Consider the following 15790-nt stretch of genomic DNA (forward strand, 5'->3'; position numbering starts at 1 on the left):
ATCGATTTTATACAGTCGATTGCGTGTGTCCACACTAAGCACATTAAGTCGGCGGAGTATGTCCTCACTACCGTGGCTAGCACTGACTTACAGAGCGGTGCACTGTGGGTAGCTATCCCACAGTCTTTGCCGCCCATTGGAATTCTGGGTTAAGCTCCCAATGCCTGATGGGGCAAAAACATTGTCGCAGGTGGTTTTGGGTACATGTCGTCAGTCACCCCTCCCTCCTTAGCGCCTTTTTTCTGGGTTCCTTCCTGGTTCCTCCTTGATGCAAATCCACCCCCTTTGTTGATTTTAATTCCCTGTAAACCAACCACCCTCCCCCCTCGAAATAAAGTAACTATTGTTTTGAAACCATGCATTCTTTTTTTATTAATTTAAAAAAAAAAAAAAAAGAAGAGATATCGGACAAGGTAGCCCGGGTTGGGGAGGAGGGAAGGACAAGGCCACATTGCTTATTGTAGCCACACTAAAAATCAAACTGTTTGAATGACAGCCTTCTGTTGCTTGGGCTATCCTCTAGAGTGGAGTGGCTGGGTGCCCGGAGCCTCCTGCCTCTCTCCCCCCCGCGTTCTTGGGTGAGAAGGCTATGGAACATGGGGAGGAGGGGAGGCGGTTATACAGTGGATGCAGAGGATGTGCTCTTGTTGGCTTTCCTGCAGCTCCAACAGACATTTCATCATGTCCGTTTGCCCCCCTATTAGCCTCAGCATCGCGTACTGCCTCCGCTCTTTGCGCTCATTTAATTCTTTCCTGGCCTCTGCCACTAAATGCCTCCATGCATTAAGCTGTGCCCTATCAGTGCGGGAGGACTGCATGAGCTTGGAAAACATGTCATCGCGAGTGGGTTTTTATTCGCCTTCCAATCTGCGATAACCTCCGGGACGGAGATTATAGGGGGAGCGTAGAAACATTCTATGCTCTACGATTCTGGGGAGCATGGTCACCTGTGCTGCTGAGCTCGCCATGCTGACCAAACAGGAAATGAAATTCAAAAGTTCCTGGGGCTTTTCCTGTGTACCTGGCTAGTGCATCGGAGTTCAAAGTGCTGTCCAGAGCGGTCACAATGGAGCACTCTGGGATAGCTCCTGGAGGCCAATACCATCGATTTACGTCTGCACTACCCCAAATTCGACCCAGCAAAGTCGATTTTAGAGCTACTCCCCTCGTCGGGGAGGAGTACAGAAGTCTAATTTGGGGTAGCTCACTGTCTCTTTCCACAGAATATCTTTAAAGCTCTGAGGAACTCTACCCTTGCCGGTTCTCATCTCTAATCACTCCATGTCTGCACTGCACTCAGTCTTTCCTCCTCCCATTGTCTCCTTCATGGCTTTTTTTCACTCTTTTCACTGTGGTGTATTGAGGACTCTGTTGAAATTGCAAGTAAGCGCTGTAAGAGTGCATGGTTTCCTGATCCTGCTGCCATGCTGGGTGCCTGTGTAAGGAAGTATGCAATCAGAGTCATTCTGGGAAAAAGTCAGTCTGTGGTAAGTTGGGGTGAGTTGTGCCTCTCTGTGTTGGGGAGCAGTCTGCTGGGTGTGTCTCTGTTTTGGGGGTTCTTGGGTGTTATCATTCTGAATTCTAAAAAATAGTGTTATGTTGCAACCTTCCATCAAGAGTATTTGTTTTTATCTGACTTCTCTGTGTGTATGCCATGAACATAACTTTCTCCTAATGCCTGGAATGACATTCCTCTTCCCGTTACAAAGCATCCCTATTCTTCTCCATTTCCCTCCTCAAAGTATGCTTGTTTTCTATCATGGACTTCCACGCACTATATAACATGAGTCAGAGTTAAATTTTTGGATTAGGATTGTCAGGAATGAGGACTTGCAGCTGGGCCTGCACAACCTCCAGCCAGCTGAGTAGCACAACTGAGTAGCCTGCTCTTAGCCCAACAGCAATAACTGATCTCTGACTTCTCAATGTACATGCCCACAGGTGGAATATTTCCAGTGCCTGCCTTGTTCTCGGCCTTCCTCCTGTCATGCCCAGTCTGCTCCAGCCCTGCTTTCCTACTGGCTTCCTGGCTCCTGCACCAACCACTAGACCTGACAGTCTGCATCCCAGGTTGTGACAACGATAAGGCCACAGAAGTACCTGAATGGATATTGGGTATTGCTATCCTTTGGCTACATAACCCCTTTAAGTTTCCACAAGAAACATGCCTCACTTCTTCATACAGTTAGAGACACATTGCATATGCGTGATACTGCATTGTTTATGCTATGGGGCCAATGGGCAGGGTCATGAATGAGTAGGAGGAGGAATCTGTCAGTCGTGTACATATTTATGGGCTATCTCTGAGTTGTCTGCCTTTATTGTACAATTTCTTGACCTTTTCATTTTAAATCTGCATTGAAGACATTCTGGTACCGCCCCATAAAAAATTACTAAGCTTTCTATTCAAAGAGAAAATTGTTCATATACTTTTCTTTTCCTAATTTTAATTATAGCCCATTGATATTCGTATGGAAACAAGAGTTTTGATTCTGTAAAATCCACCCACTCTTGCTGTGTGCAGATTAATTTAGTTAATGTTTGTACAGTTCTTGATTGATTTAAAGCATTATTATTATTCCTCACCTGAAGTCACAGCCATCTGTTTGTGACAGCACAACTAGTTGGCTGTGGCTTGTGATTCATTGGAGCTGCATCAGGAGTAGATGAACCTTTAATTATGAAAGATCATGGTTTCATATACATCTCTTATAATGAAGACAGAATGAAGAAGAAGATAACCCAGGAAATATATAATATACCAACATATTTATGTATAAATGAAATGTTTTTCAAAATTTCCTCATGAGGTGTCAGTTTCTCTCTAATAATAATTCAGCAAGATCTACATTTTCAAAAAAAATTGTTTTTTGGTGTCTCAATTTGAAACACCTTAAAGGGGCCTGATTTTGAGAGGGCAGCTGCTCAGCATTTTCTGAAAATCAGGCCCCATCAAGTCACATACGAGAGGCCCAAAATCATTAGTCACTTTTAAAAATGTAGGCCTATAGTTCTTCTGTGAAAGATTTGTTTTCACTGTTAATCTGATGCTGAGAATATTAAAGGGATAACAGAAAGAATGGAGGAACTCATACTGTATAGGCAACATATACACATATAAAGAAGAGGAGTACTTGTGGCACCTTAGAGACTAACAAATTTATTAGAGCATAAGCTTTCGTGGGCTACTGCCCACTTCTTCGGATGCATATAGAGTGGAACATATATTGAGGATATATATATATATACACACACACATACAGAGAGCATGAACAGGTGGGAGTTGTCTTACCAACTCTGAGAGGCCAATTAAGTAAGAGAAAAAAAACTTTTGAAGTGATAATCAAGCTAGCCCAGTACAGACAGTTTGATAAGAAGTGTGAGAATACTTACAAGGGGAGATAGATTCAATGTTTGTAATGGCTCAGCCATTCCCAGTCCTTATTCAAACCGGAGTTGATTGTGTCTAGTTTGCATATCAATTCTAGCTCAGCAGTCTCTCATTGGAGTCTGTTTTTGAAGTTTTTCTGTTGTAAAATAGCCACCCGCAGGTCTGTCATTGAATGGCCAGACAAGTTAAAGTGTTCTCCCACTGGTTTTTGAGTATTATGATTCCTGATGTCAGATTTGTGTCCATTAATTCTTTTGCTTAGAAACTGTCTGGTTTGGCCAATGTACATGGCAGAGGGGCATTGCTGGCACATGATGACATATATCCCATTGATAGATGTGCAGGTGAACGAGCCCCTGATGGTATGGCTGATGTGATTAGGTCCTATGATGATGTCACTTGAATAGATATTAGGCTAGAGTTGGCATCGGGCTTTGTTACAAGGATAGGTTCCTGGGTCAGTGTTTTTGTTCAGTGATGTGTGGTTGCTGGTGAGTATTTGCTTTAGGTTGGGGGGGTTGTCTGTAAGCGAGGACAGGTCTGTCTCCCAAGATCTGTGAGAGTAAAGGATCATCTTTCAGGATAGGTTGTAGATCTCTGATGATGCACTGGAGAGGTTTTAGTTGGGGGCTGAAGGTGACAGCTAGTGGTGTTCTGTTATTTTCTTTGTTGGGCCTGTCTTGTAGGAGGTGACTTCTGGGTACTCGTCTGGCTCTGTCAATCTGTTTTTTCACTTCAGCAGGTGGGTATTGTAGTTTTAAGAATGCTTGATAGAGGTGCTTGTAGGTGCTTGTCTCTATCTGAGGGATTGGAGCAAATGCGGTTATATCTTAGAGCTTGGCTGTAGACAATGGATCGTGTGGTGTGTCCTGGATGGAAACTGGAGGCATGTAGGCAAGTGTAGCGGTCAGTAGGTTTCCGGTATAGCGTGGTATTTATGTGACCATCGCTTATGAGCACAGTAGTGTCCAGGAAATGGACCGCTTGTGTGGATTGATCTAGGCTGAGGTTGATGGTGGGATGGAAATTATTGAAATCATGGTGGAATTCCTCAAGGGCTTCTTTTCCATGGGTCCAGATGATGAAGATGTCATCAATGTAGCGCAAGTAGAGTAGGGGCGTTAGGGGACGAGAGCTAAGGAAGCGTTGTTCTAAGTCAGCCATAAATATGTTGGCATACCGTGGGGCCATGCGGGTACCTATAGCAGTGCTGCTGACTTGATGCCTCCAGCTTCTATCCAGGAGACACCACACGATCCATTGTCTACAGCCAAGCTCTAAGATATAACCGCATTTGCATCAGAGATCTACAACCTATCCTGAAAGATGATCCTTTACTCTCACAGATCTTGGGAGACAGATCTGTCCTCGCTTACAGACAAGCCCCCAACTTAAAGCAAATACTCACCAGCAACCACACATCACTGAACAAAAACACTGACCCAGGAACCTATCCTTGTAACAAAGCCCGATGCCAGCTCTAGCCACATATCTATTCAAGTGACATCATCATAGGACCTAATCACATCAGCCGTACCATCAGGGGCTCGTTCACCTGCACATCTATCAATGTGATATATGCCATCATGTGCCAGCAATGCCCCTCTGCCATGTACATTGGCCAAACCGGACAGTTTCTAAGCAAAAGAATTAATGGACACAAATCTGACATCAGGAATCATGATACTCAAAAACCAGTGGGAGAACACTTTAACTTGTCTGGCCATTCAATGACAGACCTGCGGGTGGCTATTTTACAACAGAAAAACTTCAAAAACAGACTCCAACGAGAGACTGCTGAGCTGGAATTGATATGCAAACTAGATACAATCAACTCAGGATTGAATAAGGACTGGGAATGGCTGAGCCATTACAAACATTGAATCTATCTCCCCTGGTAAGTATTCTCACACTTCTTATCAAACTGTCTGTACTGGGCTAGCTTGATTATCACTTCAGAAGTTTTTTTTCCTCTTACTTAATTGGCCTCTCAGAGTTGGTAAGACAACTCCCACCTGTTCATGCTCTCTGTATGTGTGTGTGTATATATATATATATATCCTCAATATATGTTCCACTCTATATGCATCCGAAGAAGTGGGCAGTAGCCCACGAAAGCTTATGCTCTAATAAATTTGTTAGTCTCTAAGGTGCCACAAGTACTCCTGTTCTTTTTGCGGATACAGATTAACACGGCTGCTACTCTGAAACCTGTCATATAGACATATAGTTTTGCAAACTCTGACTTATCACATGTCTCATGGTATTAGGTGTTCTTAAAGCTGCAGCTTCTGGAGCCATGTAATTACATGAATTCATTTCCTTTCTTTTCTGTTTCTAGACCTCATGGTTGCAGAAAAATTACTTGAAAATGTGAACTGTAAAAGCTCAAAAGGCAGAGGAGAAATCAAAGGACCCCCAAATCTCATGATTTTTGGGGAGGGAGGGTCCTGAATTTGAATGCTTGGTGTTTGGTAGTATGGGATATGATAGATGAGAAAGGGAGAAAGATATTGAAACCCAGTAGAACTCCAATGAGAATGAGAGTGAGAGCTGAACAGATAAGTGGAACTGAGCTGAGATAGGATTTGGCTGCATACTCAACTTATTTGTAGAAATGGTGCCGCTGAAGTTAAAAGAATTACTCATGAGAATAAGCCAAGCAAGAATTGGCCTATAGTGGAGAACTGGCATGATGCAAAATTCCCCAGTGCTCTAATAAACCACACTTATGGCATTCCAGTCCCACTGAGTTCAGACTCCTACCTTTTGCTGCATCATATCAGGTGCTTAGAAACTATGGTGATGTCTTTTGAAACTACATAGAAGAAATAATTTGACTTGTTGTCCTTTAGCTAGTGATTTTGTAATGTGGAGACACATCTGTTAGGAACTAGGAAGAGACCATTGGATTATTTTTACTAGTGACTTGATCTAAATTTACAATTTTGGTTCTCAATCTAGTGGAATAACCCGCTGCACCAAGTAGCCCTGCCCACCTTTGCTTGCTAGAGAGAAAGAGAACGAAGAGGACAGATTACAAGGAAGACAACAGTGTAGATAGCTATTCAGCTTGCTTATGTTAATGAAAATGGAAAGATCCAGTGTTGGAAAAATGCTTTGTCAGGAAAAAATTTTTTTTTTTCAAAAGAAAAAAAAATTATTACAACTTTTGCCCTTGACCTTGCACACCTTCTTGTTTTCTGAGTACTAGATAAATCCAAAGATGGTTTTATTGCACTGTTGTGATTCGAGCCTGGAATCTAATTTCTAGTTGGTTTCTTCTCCCTTATTGTTTTAGGGATGAGTCACCTAGCTGAAATTTCATTTCCTAAGATGTTGATCCTATGGGAATGAACAGGAGTCACAACAGTAGAGCACCACATTCAACTGGAGCTGAAAAGCAGGATAAGCCTCCAATAAGATAGAGAAAAACCTTCTTTAATAAAAAACACTGCAATAATAATTGCTCTTATTATTACTATTGCAGTAGCGTTAGGAGCCTCAACCAAGAGAAGTGTCCCATTGTGCTAGGTGCTGTATAAACACATAGTGAGAGAGAGAGACCCTGCCCTGAAGCGACCCTGCACATCTTAATAATCAGCAAAATCTTATTCTTCTTGAGTGACATATGGATCTTTAAATTAAACTGTGTAAACAATTTTGAAAAAGTGAACTGAAGTGTCACTAGGGAATGGTCAAGAATTGGGCCACAGCTCACTTTTATGTATTGGTGGGGAAACACCTATAGCCCCCCTCTAAAGCACTGTCCAAATATACCAGCCGAGTTGCAATTAGCAACTTGCCAGGAACTCAAAGCAGAACTAATCAAATTTTTTTTCAAAGCTAGATACTTTGACATTTCAAATTAAAAAAACAATGGGGGAAAAGTTGCAAAAATGTTCAATTATTCTCCCTTTCCTTTGACCAGCCTGAACCAATAACTACATTACATAAAATGGAGCAGCTAGTAGTGGCTCTCCTCTATAATGTGGAGTGGCAGCTCAAGAAAATTTCAAACCTGAAGCATAATGTGCTTCACCTCGAATTTTCCCTCAGTTGTCTGGCTGCCTGGATCAAGATGGAGCATTACACTTGGACCTGCAGTCTCCATGGATTGAACTGCTCTATTAAAGCGCAGGCACAGGTGTTGCATTGTACAGCTTGGTGAGCACATTTCCCACCGATATGCATGTTAATTTTTAATCTTTGTTTTAATGCCCTTGAAATTTGATTGGAGGGATAATTTCAAATATCCTTACTCTTTGCCAAATAAACCACTCTCTTGCAACTCCAGTACACAGCAGTGCCAAATCCTCAAGGAATCCTTATTCATACCCACTCCCAGTGACCTCAATGAGAAGTCTGGCCACGGACAGACTAAATAATCTGTCCCTCAGTTGCCTTCAAATAACTATCTTCAACCCTGTTTTTAACATCAGAGCCCACAGTAACAACTAAAATAACATGCCTAAAAGCAGCCTGACTATTAATTAGAGTTGACAACAGCGTAGAGGCAGTGGGTAAAATTTTATATGGACCCATTCAGCTCCATTGCCTGGCATATATATTTTTTTAATGAAAAGAGTTGGAAGTTGTATTAAGCAGTACTATATGCCTGACACAGAAAATCTTTCACAGGCCTTGAGTCCGATCAAGGTGCATTGAATATAAGTCAGCACAGTATATGACCCAGCCACTATTGCCCTTTTATATCTCATATAGGAAAGTTCTACCGTATCAAGTCACAGATGGTAGTATGTAGTAGGAGAAGGATTACTTTTAGATAGAATATATATGTTTTTTCCACTATCAATTGCCACATGGTGTAGAAATTTCTTCTCACAACAACAGAAAATAGTCACATGCAGGAGAGACAAGCTGTAGAACTTGTTTCTCTGACTGAAATGAACCCAATCTGTTTCTAATTTGTTTCTGGCATAATTAGCACAATGCTTAATTTATTTTAGTAACATGTTCATTTAATTCTTCCACTTGCTAGCAATGCAACCAGAAGCAACGTATTAACAATATGTATATATTACTATATAACTGATAGGAGCCTCCCACCAACATTTTTAAGTAAAGCTGTTTGTTGATTTAATAAAATCCTTATGTGGGGTAGCTCAATTTAACTTTACAATACAGTCCTCTTTTAACACATCGCTTTGCAAAGAAATATAAATTAGCAATGAAAAACGACATACGCAGAGAACTTAACAAAAACGGTGTAATATTTCAATTGATTGGAAGTGGTTACATTGATTGTCCAGTTGAAGAAGGGACTGAGAATGATTTTAAAATGCTGAAGCCTGGCGGTTTTTGACTATGGCAGACTAAGCACAGCTAGCATTTACACACCGTACAATCTTTTTTGCCTCAAATAGCATGAGAAGTTTGTCAGGGAAGGAACAGGCCAGGTACCATAAATCATTCCCATGTTTAAAATGCATGTTTGGAGTAGAAGCTTGTTCAAAAGCAAGTGAGCTTAGGCAGAAGCAAGAGTTATTCATGTAGGTTTACCTTAAGATGTGTGTGATCTGACGCAGCAAAGCGCTGAGATGCTGTTTCCTATGAAGCAAATTCTGTGCACCATTGCTAGATGCTTTACAGAGCTGAATGGGTTTCAGTGTTATTTCTTCAGTATAAGCAATACTGAGAAATCTCCTTTGGAGAATGTTGTCTGATTTCCTGTAAAGTATTGCCACAGGCCCAGCCACCAATCAGCAGTATGAGCTTTGACCAGTGAATACCCATTATTTCCCTTCTCTGAGTCTCCCTTGAATAGAGAGAAAAGTAAGCACAGAGCTCTTACCTCCTTTGTGTTGCATTTAACGATTCTACGCCAGTGTCTGCTGTTCAAAGAGCAGCTATAAGTCTTAGCATGAAAGGGATGAACTTCTTTTGCCAGATATCTTTTTCAGTTTAAGAAAAAAAAAATGATTATCCGCTGAACTTAAACTTTCTCCTACCTTCTCTGCCTGATCAAAGGCTTTATAGAATTGTTTTAAGATATGTCTAAATATTTTAATCACTTTGTTCTCAAAAGAAATGACTACACTGGGGGAAAAATGAATTAATTCTGCTCTCAAGTGACATGGGATCTCAATAGATTTCTCTAGCAGTGTGTGAGAGGAGAATTTGTCTGCATGTGCTTAACTAGGAAATATTTTGCCTTATCTTCACAGATGTTTTAAAACCAATATAGGGGAAAAACAGATATTGTTTTTATCCAGAGCTGCTTGAAAAAAAAATTTTTCCACAAAAAATTTGGGCTTTTTGGGGAGAGAAGGCAGTTCATCATGAGAGTCCCTGGCTACAGTACCTCATAGAACAGGGGTGAGCAAACTTTTTGGCCCAAGGGCCACATGTGGGTATGGAAATTGTATGGTGGGCATTCATGAATACTCACAAAATTGGGGGTTGGGGTGTAGGAAGGGGTGAGGGCTCCAGCTGGGGGTGCAGACTCTGGGGTGGGGCCAGAAATGAGGAGTTCAGGGTACAGGAGGAGGCTCTGGGCTGGAGCAGCGGGTTAGGGTGGGTGGGGTGGGGGCTCCAGATGGGGATGTGGGCTCTGGGGTGGGGTTGGGGATGAGGGGTTCAGAGGGTGGAAGGGGGATCAGGGCTGGGGGTTGGGGCTCGGGAGGGGGCCAGAGGTGCAGTCTCCAGGCGGCACTTACCTCAAGCAGCTCCCGGAAGCAGCGGCATGTCCCCCCTTTGGCTCCTACGCGGAGGCACGGCCAGGCAGCTCTGCATGTTGCCCCGTCCACAGGCACTGTTCCTGTAGCTCCCATTGGCCACAGTTCCCGGCCAATGGAGCTGCGGGGGCAGCACTTGGGGTGGGGGCAACATGCGGAGCCCCCTGGCTGCCCCTACACGTAGGAGCTGGAGCGGGGACATGCCGCTGCTTCTGGAAGCCATGGCACACGTGGAGTGGGGCAAGCCCTGGACCCTGCACCCAGCGGGAGCTCGAGGGCTAGATTAAAACATCTGAAAGGCCAGATGTGGCCCCGGGCCATAGTTTGCCCACCCCTGTCATAGAAGATATGCAGTCCAGTTGGGTAATGCCACTGCATTGCCTTCTCCAATATAAACAACAGGAACAGGTATAGATATAAAAAAACAAAACAAAACCCTACCAAAACAACACTCTTCACTGCACATGCTTCTTATGGGTGAGGACAAGAGAACAAACAATATGTGACAGATTGTGTAGTCACGCTGGTTAATGCACTACGGGAAGACACTCCGATATTATGCTGATGAACACTGTAAAATCTATATAGATTAGAATAGAGAAGAATGAGGGCATATGTCACCATGAGTGCATTTCTAAATTGAAATATTAATGGTTTTGGCCCCCCAAAATGAAGTTTTTGGTTTTGAGGTATTCATTTTTTTTATGAAAAATCAAAATTGTCCATGGCTAGCAAATACTTTGCTAAAAATTAATTTAAGCAAAACCATAATTGTCAGCCAGCCCTATTTATGGCTCTCAAACAGGTGCTTTATTGTAGTTATTTCATGTAACTAGTTGGAAGTCATATTATGCATAGGGCAATGTGTGTGACATAGAAAATCATGCCCATCACTGTGGTATCTGGACAGAATTGTAATTACAAAAAAAAAAAAAAAAATTGAGGCCTGAACCAAAAGTCATTGAAGTCAGTGGGAATTTTGCCATTGACTTCAATGGGCTTTAGTTAGGGGCTGTGTAGTGAGTCGGTGTGGCTCCCCTCCTGCCCGGAAGAGGGAGCCCACGTGCAGGCACCAGAGTGGGTGGGACCACCACCGCCTGTCCCCGCCCCCCGGAAGTCAAGGGGCGGGACAGGAAGTAAAAAGGCCGGCCGCCAGAGCTCAGTCGGCGGCCAGCCACCGGAGGGAGCAGACGTGCGGCCGGGAGCTCCCAGCCAGGAGACCGTCGAAGACCGAGGCCTGGACCCTAGCTGGCCTGAGCTACCCCGGGCCCGCTACGAGGAGGAGCCGCCGGAGCCCGTTCACGCCCGCTACTGGGAGAATCCCTGGGAACCGCACCCCACTAACCCTGAGGGTGAGACTGGACCCGAACCCCTTCGCCCCTGCTGCTATCCAGAGGAGCCGCCTGAGGACCATTGGCCGGACTTCCCGGCAGAGCTACCAGACTTGCCGCCGAGCCCGGGCAGAGAGGAGCCCATGCAGGTGGACTGGCCCGATCCCGGCGCAACGAACGAGGTAGGCTTTGAGGGGGATCACGGAAGTAGCCCGGGGGTAGCCGACCCTGGTCCGGCTGCAACTGAGTGTGAGCCTATGTCAGTGTGTTGCGGTCTGGATACCCCACTGACCAGCAGCGGCAGCAACCGCTGTTAGGGCCCCGGGCTGGAACGCAGTGGAGTGGGTGGGCCTGCGTTCCCCCCTGCCACCCTCCGCACGGGTGGCAGGCTTCCCCCTCACCCAACGCTCGGCTACAGAAGCCTAGGCGTACCTTATTTGAACTGTTTGCTCGCTCAGCCCCTGCAACAAGGGCCTGAGCCTAACTGTGTTTGCCCCGCCCTGATCCAGGGCCTGGGCTTTGAACTGTTTGCTCGCTCAGCCCCTGCAACAAGGGCCTGAGCCTAACTGTGTTTGCCCCGCCCTGATCCAGGGCCTGGGCTTTGAACTATTTGCTCGCTCAGCCCCTGCAACAAGGGCCTGAGCCTAACTGTGTTTGCCCCGCCCTGATCCAGGGCCTGGGCTTTGAACTATTCACTCGCTCAGCTCCCTGCAAACAAGGGCCTGAGCTAACTGTGTTTGCCCCGCCCTGATCCAGGGCCTGGGCTCTGAACTGTCTGTTCGCTCAGCCCCTGCAACCAAGGGCCTGAGCTAACTGTGTTTGCCCCGCCCTGATCCAGGGCCTGGGCTCTGAACTGTCTGCTCGCTCAGCCCCTGCAACCAAGGGCCTGAGCTAACTGTGTTTGCCCCGCCCTGATCCAGGGCCTGGGCTCTGATCTATTTGCTCGCTCAGCCCCTGCAGTCAAGGGCCTGAGCTAACTGTGTTTGCCCCGCCCTGATCCAGGGCCTGGGCTCTGATCTATTTGCTCGCTCAGCCCCTGCAGTCAAGGGCCTGAGCTTTAACTGTGGTTGCTCCGACTCTGCACTAAAGAGCCGGAGTTTCGGGACTAACTGACTGCTTGTTCCCACAGTAGTGAGTCGGTGTGGCTCCCCTCCTGTCCGGAAGGGTCGAGCCCCGGCTAGGACCTACTACAGGCCCTAAGTATGAAGACTGTATTTTCTTCCTTGCCCAAGTAAATAGATACTGATTTTTTTCTTCCTTTTCTCCATCCTCCTCCTGCCCCTCCTTCTTACCATTCCTGGGAAGTTGTGGGAATGCTAACATGAAGAGATGGGTCTCACAATTTGTTCCAAAAGTGGTCAGATGTGAGAGTGTTCTAACATTTTGCAGAAGAGGGTTCCATAACTGTTAGGTAGTTGCTAAGAAGTCCCTTGTACTTGTGACACACCCGAGGCATGATGAACTCTCATGCTTCTGTGGAAGGGAACTGTTGTGCTAGGTCAAGTTCGTGGACAGAGGGATGGTTTCTGAGATAGTCAAGCCCAGTGAATTCAGAACTGAGCTGTGTCACTATTATTCACCTTGTTTGGCTTTTCCTCATTGGCTTGTGTAAAGTTTGAATAGCTGGGCCCAAATGGTTTGAAGATCAAAATTAGGGCCTTAAATTGGATCTTGCATTGGGCTAGGGGGGCAGTGAAGAGAGGAACACTGGGTGATGACTTCTCATTGCCCTGTGTTAGCTAAATGGCAGGTCCTGCATCTTGTACCATCTGGATCTCCATAATAGCATTCTCAAACAGGTATAGAGCATTCCAGTCATTGATTCTTGAGATGATGCACAGGTGGCCATATCTGCATTGGAGTGGAAGGGGTGAAGCCTCCTGCCCCGCCAAAGATGGTTGTATTTTTGGCTACTAGAACCATTTGACTATCCAAAAGCAATGAAGAGCCCAGAGTGGTCCCAAGACTGTGATCAGAGAGTAGATGCCTTTGAATGAAAGTGATGTGGTATAGGTCAGTTCTTCAAAGCATATCTCCTACTCTCCAACATTAGCTCCAACTTGCCTCAATGTAGTTTCAGCCAGTTGCTGATTTCACTGGGGCACTGAGTAAGTGTTCAGTGTGAAGATGATGTAACCTGCGGCATCCCTTGAGTATTTATAGTATACAAGACTAGTAGAACCAGAAGTCTCGTATAAATGTTGACAAGGATGGGGAATCCTTGAAGGGCTTCAAAAAGAGTGCTCATGAGGCAGAAAAGCATTCATTCTTCTGTGAATCTTTCTGAAAGGAAGTATTAGCATCACCTAAGTGTCAGTCTCTCCACTCCTGCTAAGGCTTAGCTGAATCAGTAACCCCACATGTTCAGCTGTGTCAGAAACTGCTGACAAATCTAAAGGTATGAGCACGGATGTTTATCTCCCGTCTAAAGCCAAAGGGAACTTTCCATTCAAAGGAACAGTTTCCTGTGTTGATATGAGAATGTGCACAGAATGCCAAACAAGTAACAATTGCCAAGACTCTCTTTATTTTGCATAAAGAATCTTTTTAGGATGTTGGTCTGGCTACTGATTTCCCCCCTACACCAATATGTAACATGCATGTTCTCCAGCATGGGGAATAAATACACACTGATGAATGTGATGTGACTACACACAGATATACATTGCATATAGAAGTCTCCAGTAAGTGAAATGAATATAGCACAATAGGTAGTCAAGTATCTTAAGGCTTGTCTACACTATCGCTTAAGTTGATGTAACTTACGTTGCTCGGGGTGTGAAAAAATCACTCCCGTCACTGACATAAGTTACATCCACTTAAAGCAGTGTCTGCATCACTCTCCTGTTGACATAGCTTTCACCTCTTTTTGAGGTGAAGTAATTACGTCAAAGGGAGAGTGTTGTCTTGTTAACGTAGCACATCCTCATCAGCCGCGCTATGTCAGTGCCTCTGTGTCAATGCAGTGGCTCTGATGTAGCACGGTAGTGAAGACAAGTTCTTAAAATAAGTAGCTGATACAGTAGAACCTCAGAGTTACGAACACCAGAGTTACGAACTGACCAGTCAACCACACACCTCATTTGGAACTGGAAGTACACAATCAGTTAGCAAAGACAAAAAAAGCAAATACTGTACAGTACTGTGTTAAACGTAAACTACTAAAAAAAAAAACAAAGGGAAAGTTTTAAAAAATTTGACAAGGTAAGGAAATGGTTTCTGTGCTTGTTTCAGATAAATTAAGATGGTTAAAAGCACCATTTTTCTTCTGCATAGTAAAGTTTCAAAGCTGTATTAAGTCAATGTCCAGTTGTAAACTTTTGGAAGAACAACCATAATGTTTTGTTCAGTGTTACAAACATTTCGGAGTTACAAACAACCTCCATTCTAGAGGAGTTCATAATTCTGAGGTTCTACTGTACATTCAACAGTTGTGTAAATCTGTGGAGCTTGCTAGTACAGTATTAAAATTCCTCTAAGCATCTGCATCTCAAAGCAATGTATATTAACTATATGGCTTGATCTTGCAACGTGCTAAGCTCCCATTTAAAGTAACAAGAATTGAGAGCACTCATTTCTTCACAGGAATTGCTCAGCACCTTGTAGGATTCAGCTCGTAATATCTCCAAAGTAAATTTTAAAGAGGAAAATGTCCCTGCAGCAATGGGACCCGCATAAGTCTTACTTGGATTTTATTAAGCTGATCAGTACTGCCATAAAATTCAAGCTATTCTGAAGAGGGGAATGTCATTTCAACAGGGAATCAATATTACTCACTGCCAGACAGGGGGATTTTAAGGCTCCACAACTGGATCGCATACTAGTTTTTTCTATTTTGAGAGGATGTCATTTAAGATTGAGTCCTTGCAGCTTTTAATTATTCTCTTTAATTTTGGGATAAAGAGCTAAAGCTCCCATGTTCAAATGTATTTTTTATTTACCTTTCATTTCCACACCTCTTATCTTTCTTTATAATGCTCAATTCACTTACTAGTCATGACAATACAGGGAAATTACTCACACTTCATACAGCAACACTAAATGAAATGTCAAAATCACAAATCCAAATTTCTAACAACTTAATTATTTTAGTATGTGAGTACTAGATAAAATCAACAGAAAGTTAAATATGATAAGACCATTTTTATAACACAGTCCACTATGGGGTGGAGATAAACTGAACTATAGAATAAACTTAACCTTATTTGGCACATGGAATGAAATCCTGGCCTCCCTTTCCAGAGCTGTGAAAGGGCCGAAATACAGTAAACTATGTAGTAAAATATGGACGTAGGAGCAGGTTGAGACATCTCCTGTCTGTAGTACATATTAGCTCCATGTTGGCCTGCTTTGCGGTAGTACAAAAGGGT

General features: G+C 44.0%; 1 protein-coding gene across 2 annotated transcripts in view; it reads left to right on the forward strand.

The window, feature by feature from the left end:
• Nucleotides 1-15790, forward strand: part of LOC128838359 (uncharacterized) — a 164160-nt gene that overhangs the window by 71750 nt on the left and 76620 nt on the right. Inside the window, exon 3 of one of the 2 annotated variants that reach the window (XM_054030480.1) lies at nucleotides 1942-2115. In XM_054030480.1, coding sequence (XP_053886455.1) covers nucleotides 1942-2115 — 174 coding nt within the window. The remainder of the gene's footprint in view (nucleotides 1-1941; nucleotides 2116-15790) is intronic. The other variant, XM_054030481.1, reaches the window with a different exon arrangement.

Source organism: Malaclemys terrapin, chromosome 5 (assembly GCF_027887155.1).
Source record: "Malaclemys terrapin pileata isolate rMalTer1 chromosome 5, rMalTer1.hap1, whole genome shotgun sequence".
Taxonomy (NCBI): domain Eukaryota; kingdom Metazoa; phylum Chordata; order Testudines; family Emydidae; genus Malaclemys; species Malaclemys terrapin.